The sequence below is a fragment of the Megalops cyprinoides genome, chromosome 5, assembly GCF_013368585.1.
Source record: "Megalops cyprinoides isolate fMegCyp1 chromosome 5, fMegCyp1.pri, whole genome shotgun sequence".
In the NCBI taxonomy this organism is placed as follows: Eukaryota; Metazoa; Chordata; class Actinopteri; order Elopiformes; family Megalopidae; genus Megalops; species Megalops cyprinoides.
Window position 1 is genome coordinate 31,270,439 of NC_050587.1, and position 7,883 is coordinate 31,278,321.

At 41.5% G+C, this 7,883-nt stretch overlaps 1 protein-coding gene across 1 annotated transcript; it reads right to left on the minus strand.

Moving 5' to 3' along the window:
* Positions 1 to 1,406: 1,406 nt before the first annotated feature.
* Positions 1,407 to 4,050, minus strand: LOC118777490 (vasotocin-neurophysin VT 1-like). Its single transcript, XM_036528471.1, has 3 exons — positions 3,925 to 4,050; positions 2,250 to 2,454; positions 1,407 to 1,623 (listed from the first exon to the last, which is right to left on the minus strand). Exons 1-3 carry the CDS (start codon positions 4,048 to 4,050, stop codon positions 1,481 to 1,483), a joined length of 474 nt encoding a protein of 157 aa, XP_036384364.1. The 3' UTR covers positions 1,407 to 1,480.
* Positions 4,051 to 7,883: the final 3,833 nt, after the last annotated feature.

Consider the following 7,883-nt stretch of genomic DNA (forward strand, 5'->3'; position numbering starts at 1 on the left):
AATCTTAGACATTTTCTATTGTAAATCTAAGCACAGTGCTGATCATATTGGAAAAAAAATCACACTACTTATGTAGATATGTATATTAAAACTATATCTATGAATGTGTGTTGCCTGTAGAGTTCTGTCTGATCTCTGCAGTGGAATGATCTGGGCAAAAGATCCCATTCTTTATGACTCTCAGTCTGTGAAAGTTGCTTTCTAATTTCAATAGGTTTTGATTCATTGACTTAAAATGAACTTTCTTTCAGAAGCTGTATGCTCAGTGTAAGTGGGGTTGTGGGCGGAAGCTGCTCAATACTTCCCTTCAAAAAATGAATTCCCACCACCTTTGAGTATGGGACAATGCCAAGAACCATAGAACCTCAATGGTAAAAAATGGTAAAATCACAGGCACTGACAATTACAGATGAAGTGTGATGGAATTTTCTTTTTTGCTGCTTGGTAAAGCGCAGACTGTTCCTGTTTTTTTTTTTGTTGTTCATGTTTACACTTTGTCAAATGAAAGTCAAAAAAAGCTGCAAAATTATCTATGATCCTGTTGGAGGTAAAGATTTTGTTAATTTTTTGTCTGTTAATTTTATTGATGTTTACGTGGAAGATTTTGAATGATCTGCTGGTTTACTTCGTATGTTTTTGGTGTTATATTAACTGAATAAAACAGACATTCCAGCACACATTTTCCTTTATCCACACATACTACATGCTACTCACTGTCTCTACTCTACAAAAGAATTTCGTCATGTCTCATCACTTCACTGCAGGTGAACTGTATTTTGCAAAGTGTGTTGATAAAGTCCATTGATGGCTGTAGCATGACATTTAACACCACAATGATTTTTTTTTTCCAATGCTGGTGTGAAAGGTATAATGAAAAATGGACATAACCAGAGCCCATTCTGTTGCAGCAAGGGGTGAGTACTGCCTCATAGGCTGAGAAAAAAAGACACTAATTACAGTGCAAGAAAAAAGATTTATTTGCTACATATTTACACTCGTTCCACCTTGGTTTACAGTATACAATGCATATTTGCAATTAAGCAATAAAAATGACAACATACTGCTGGAGAGTTTCAGCACATCGTAAACATATGGTTTAGAGCTGGTTTTTTGTTCTGTTTGAGCAGCTCTTCTCCACTCTTGTCTGTGGTCAAGTAGTCTGATAGGATTGTGTGTGTGAGAGAGTACATGTACAGTGTGTATTTATGTGAGTTGTCCCTTTACAAGAAAGCCAGTTATGAGACTGAATGTCGAGACATGGTCTCCAGCTGGCAAATAAAGTTAGAAATAAATAATTCTTGCAGGGCCAGGTATTAGTCATGAAGTCAATCACTGGTACTTTAATTTTCAGTTCCAAATACATCAAACTCTGATTATTTGTATATGGAATCGATCGTGAGGTGGAGAGTTTTGAGTACACATGGAGGCCCTGCGTTTGCCGTGCGTGTGTCCGTGAATGCCTGTCAGTGTGGGACAGTCATTACTGACTTCGCCCCCTGCTGGCCATGTGGAGCACTCGCAATAGAAGTTCTCCAGGTGAGCTGCCCATGAGGGTGATGTTCTGTTCCGCTGGCGGCTGGCGTTTGCTGTCCTCCAAACAGTCCGGGTCCAGCACACAGCTCTCTGCAGAAAAACGCATAAAAACGTAAAAAAATTAGATGTGCACTGTACGCCCGAGGTACACAGTAATTTACGTGGAGTACGAGTTTAAGGGTAATCAAATTTTATTAACTCAGAACCATGAGTTCCCACCAATGCTAAATAGTTCCATTTAATGCAATTTCCACATTTTACCCTAACAGTACCGAGGCACATAGTTTGCAATGTAGGCTATTTCCTACCATTTTAATGTAAAGTTATTTGTTTATCAACCATTTATTGTAAGCAAAGAACCGATCACTGGTAAAACACGTACGGCCATGGATGCCGCGTATATTGAGGTATATTGAGGTTTAATGTATGTCATGTAGTTTTTTTTCCATTGTTGAGTATACTATTGTGTATTGAATGCGTATTGGGTGCATTTTTTTGATTAATGTCACCTACATAATGTAAAAATCTAATAAAATTATTTTAAATAACAATAACAAAAGAAACACTCTTCTCTTCGAAAGGCAATGTGCCGATAGAGGCACTAGAAGGCGTCTGAACATATGTGCATGTTGGAAAGAGACACATCAGTCATTTTCACATCAGTCTCAGAAAGCCAAGTCGTAAGCCGTCCGTTAGCCTGTCGAACATAGCCTGACCTGAGTCACAGCAAACTCCCGGCGCGGCACAGCGTCCTGCATCGGATCCGCAGGGTTTTCCTCCGGCTTCACAGGGGGACGGTAAGTAGTTCTCCTCCACGCAGTGCGTAGTCTCCGGAGAGCCCACGTAGCAGCCCAGCTCCTCTCCGCAGCAGATACTAGGGCCAAAGCAGCGGCCCCTGTCCCCCGGACCACACGCCATGCACTGGAGTGGATCGACGGAAAATAATCGGTATAGACTGTATTCATCGCCGCCTGTTCACAGTATACTATACATTACAACACTATACGACAGGACATTCTCACAACGTTGCATTCGCATTTTACACTTCGCTGTCATATTATGCAACTTTGACAGCTGTATTTAAACCCGGCAGAGCTGCGTTGAAGCCACCATCCAGCGAGGTCCTTCAACTATACCGTATTCATTACTGTGTAAACGTACCTAAGACAGAGTATGTTCTAACATATTTACTGTGTCGCACATGCGTTTTATTGATGCGTAAAAACGCAGCAACAGGTGCCAAAAATCACATCGCCTGAGAGACTCGCACCCGCCTATATCCTGAGTTTTTGTCTAGTTTAATGCGTGTATGCCAATATCAGTGCTCTTTTTTGACTTTATCAATCTGACGAATATTTGCAGATGCGTCTTACTCTTGCAACGAATGAATCCTATACAATTTCGCAATCGAATACATTTCTTATAAGTAAAAACGTGCGTTTACTAAACAAGTATAATTTCCCAACCTAACTTCAAAGACAAAAATCTTTTCATAAATCTGCGAAAAGTAATTACATGCAACTTTAACCACAAGTTCTAATATGTAAGTCGTGTGATATGATTTACTGATGCGTAAACGCAAAGTAATGGAAAAAGCATTGCTCGGCAGACCTATTCCAGGATGTAACCTTTCTGTGTGTTGTAATTAAATACATTTTTGCATATTAGGTATTGATGTGTATTAGGTAAATTCATTAATCTTACTGTCAGTGCAAATAAAACCACTCGTTTCTGAAACACGCGTAATAAGGAACTTACACATCAAAGACAGGACAAATTCAAAAGGTAAAGCGCAATTTCGATGAATAAGTTGAATTTTGCAATTAAACTCATAATTTTCCAGTAAAATAACCCTCTCTAACAAACCTGTGGTAAGAAAAACACATAAGTTTAATCGTGAGATAATCCATTACAACGTGAGCTCTGATCATAGTAACAAACTGCGACCCGCGTTTGGATCAAAGATTTCGCGTTCACAACTCTTGCTGGAAAATTAAACGAAGTCGTGGGTGCGCGGGTGCGAGTGTGTTTGGAAAGCGCTTTGTCTGAACGAAGTACTCGAAGTAGAAGAAAAACAAGTATATACAACTTTTTTGCGCACACAGAGCGGACGCGAGAGATCGCACCAAAGTTCTCCATGCAGCAACTTTCCAAACCTAATAACCCATCTGAGAGGATCCTTGATAGCTAGTGCTCTTGAATTGGGATGAGACACTGATTATTTACTGTTAAAAAGAGTTTGCGTAAAATGCTGCACAGACACCGAAGCGGTGAAAACCAGTCGGGCCAGAACACTTTCATTCACACTTTAAAAACTGTAAAATTGAATGCGAAATCTTTTCTTTGGTGAAATCCCCAAGCAAACCATCCGTTTGCATGAAGCCACGTTACCTGTCTTGTGGTCCCGGGGTCCGGGAAAGAGCGCTTCCCCCCTCGCGGACAGTTCTGAATGTAGCAGGCGGACGACAGCGCGAGGAGCCCGAAGATGCAGAGCAGCGGAAGCGTGGAGTCTGACATTGCGGCTGTTCTGCAGTTTACTATGCGCGCTTAAATTCAGGCTGCTCTCTTGCTTTCCAAGTGTCTATCTCTTCCCCAGGACCATGCCCTATTTATACAGACCTGGTTTTACTTATGCCAACGATGTTCCTTCCCTTCAACGTCATCGCCTTTTTTCAGAATGCCCCCTCCTCACTTTTGTCCCTGTGTAACTAATATAGGTGAGTCATCGTTCAGCCACTAACTAACACCTGTCTTTTGAAACTAAATAAATAAATAACCGTTTCTGTCAATGCAGAAAATGGTCGAATACGTGGTAGATACGAAGCCTTTCAGAAATCGACGGACATTTTCTGTAGACACTGGTTACCCTGGTCGTACACTTCTTGTTTAAACCTTTCCCGCCTCAAACGAGGCCTTTAAAGGGCAAAATTGTTGTGGTATTTTCTGTTTAGAAAATGAATTGAAATGAAGCGATATCTCGCCTCTGGTGCGTTCACTGAAAAGCCACCAAGTAAACGTGAGAGAAAACGTCTCGCAGGCTATTATTGTATGATGAAAACCTTACCTAGTACATAAAAAGGAACATCCTGCGCAAACAGGAAGACATGTGTATACCGTAGTACCATATACCTGTTCTGATAGTGTACAGTTCTCTACTGTACTACACGGTTCTTCAGCAAATTTTTCATAGGGGCCATCATTTCAAAATGGTGCAGACTTGCCACACAATTATGCGTCCTACTGGTAAAACTGTACTAGTAAGCAGCATATCTGCGTATAAAGAAAACAGACGCAATACTAAGATGTGCATCGCCGTAATTTCAGAATACAGCACCATAGTTGCCTTCTCTTTGGTTCTCATGTTTGGTAACAGTTTCAGACCAGGTAAGTTATTTTTTAGCAAATAAAAATAGAAAAAAAAAATGTATTTGAGAGCAGAATGCTTCAGATGCTGAAACAATAAAATTAAGAAAAGTTGTTTGTTTCTTAGGTCTCTTTAACCACTTGTGTAGCATAGTGGTTAAAGTGCAGGACCGAAAGGTTGTAACCGAAAGGTTGCCCGTTCGTTCCCCCATTTCCCTGCTGCTGTACCCTCAGGCAAGGCACTTAATCCACCCCTGCCTCAGTAAACATCCAGCTGTATAAATGGATAATATTGTGTAAAATTGTAATTCGCTCTGGATAAAAACGTCTGCTAAATGCCAATAATGTAATATGATGTTTCTTGGTGGGTCGGCTGGAATATCTATACCAGAGCTGCATGTATGTATGCACTTGTATACTTGTATGGTGGCCAATTGGAACTACATACAATGAGGTCTTCTGTGGGATACAGGCACAATGAAGTTCACGCTTTATAACCAACAGCCCGGGGTACAGCTAAGTTGTGTCTCAGGTGATTGTCTTCCTTAGGTGTACTTGGAAGACAAGTGGAATACATTGTATAACAACAACAACAAAATACTTACACCACAGATATTTCTGTGTGAAGGTAATACAAAATGGTACTTTGTCTGACCACCTGTGTCCTTTATGAAGGTCACAATACAGTAGCAAATCTATAATCAATATTCTCCATCTTTTTGATTAAAAAGGATTAATCTACTGTATATATAAAAACACTTAAGCTATGTGAGCAGTCTTCCCTCTGTCTACTCATCTCTCATTTCCTGCTCTCACTGGCTGGACCTGCCAGAGCTTTCTGTGCATACTGATGAGAGGATGGAGGGAAAGGGGGAGAGAGAGGGAGAGCAGGACAGGTGAGGAAAAGAGGACGGATGGAGACGGGAGAGAGAGAAAGAAAGAGTGAGAGGGCTGAGCTGAGAGGCGGCAGCTCAAAGCGGTGGAAAAACACTAAGACGAACGGGAAAGGCAGCAAAGGAAAAGCGCGGACGGGCGCTCTATTGCTCAAATTGTGTGCGTTACGCGATTATGTGAACGCGAGCGCAGCGCCCGGTCTGTGATTTTGCAGCGGCGCGAAGATGTCTGCGAGAGAGGCGTGGAGTTAATGCAGAGATCAGAGCGAGAGAGCGAGGTCAGATTCAGAGCCCGGTGCTGCATCAGAAATATCCCATCTTGTTTATCGGGACAACAAACAGGCCTGCGCATACGTACTGAAGTGCCCGTCAGTTATTTGCGGCTAATTTGCTTGCATATTTATGAATCCCAACTAAACCACTGATAGACATGCAAGGCGACGCTGCAAGAAATAAAAGGTGGCAGTCAACAGGACACCAGAGATCTGGAGCAAAAAAGGAAAATTCATTTCCCACGTGGCTGCACATGTGGTGACAGCGAAAAGGTTAGCTTTACTCAGACAAGGACTTTGTTGTGAAGGCCAGTTCCGCAGGTCCTTCTCCAACAGGCAGCCTTTACTGAAAAGAAATAGTTCGCCTTGCACGTATTATTTCATGTGGTCATCTAACTGGAGCTTGAATTAAGACTGGGCAAGGTTGAAAAGTATTTGAAAATGAAGAAATTATTTAGCGGGACTCGTCAAGCATGCATGGAGTTAATGGCCCTCACAAGTGATTTATCTGTGAATCAGTCCAACACGTCACTTTTTCATTGAGTTTCATACTCGTAAAGAACAGCTCTAAATCTGGCTGAGCACAATTGAATTGTGGGGGAACAAGAGTAATTAATTTCCAGTGCTTTCGCTGTGATTTCACTATGCTTTGTTTGACATTAAATGCAACACTATAGAAAGTGTGCCACCAAATAGTGAGAAACAGCAGATTTTTTTTTTTGAACACAGTGATTGTTTTGATTGTCAGGAAGAAAATCAAGATCTTGCCAACAGACTGAGAGCTCAGTGCGATGTGTAGCTCAACACCTTGAGTGGTGGAGAAGGCCGGTCCTTTGGCAAGGGGCAATCAGTCAGGGTGATCGTTTGCAGAGAGGGGCCGGTGGACCAATGGTTTCTACAATTAGTACAGCTGTGACCACTAATGCATAGCCAAGGGACTGGTATCTGTTGACTGGAGGAGTGGGGTAATGCAGGCATGTCTGCAACTGGCACAGCATTTAATCATTTAAATATTTTAAAAATTTAAATGTTATGACATTTAACTGCTTTTCCGTTTAGTGATAAATCAAACCATTTTAATTTCAAACGGCCGTTTAAATGAGCATTAATTCCGTTTTCGTTAGTGAATGGCTTATTACAAGTCAAGCTTGTGTTTGAATAGTAAACCCTTATTAAGAGCCCAGTTGAATCAATTAAACCAGAGAGACAACAACGCAGCTTCGACAACGACAGCAACACAAGGTTGAGAGGTGAGTTACACGCGGGGGCTTCAAGGGACAGAATATGCTTATGTAGTCACTGCTGTGTGGGGGGGGGGCATGTGTGTATGTGTGTGTGTGTGTGTGTGTGTGTGTGTGGTCTGCACTCTCTTCACTAAAATTACGTGGTTTTCAAACCCATCCAGGTTGTAAAATCAAAAGAGTAAAAAAATAACTATTATTTTAAGGTTCTGAAGTCTTAGACGTGAGACCTTTTTGACACCTACCATTGAGGCCACAGTGAGCACAGTTCAGCAATCAGCAAGTGCTTTCCAAATGGATGTTTGTTGATGCTAAATGTAGACTTTGTGCACATCAGTCAGATTGACGTGTGCTTGAATATCTCTCTCTCTCTCTGATTGTTACTGTGACAGAGAAGCAAGCCGAACCCCTTTGGCAACCACCAACAACGGCAGAGGATAAACCAAACAGGACAAGGTTTCAATCTGAGCTGGATCTTTGTCAGGATCCAAAGGTCCTCCTTGCTTCAAAACATCCTTTGTACTCCACTAAAGTAAATTTTTTTCATGAGCAAACAGTGCACAGACATTTGGTTCTTTGTT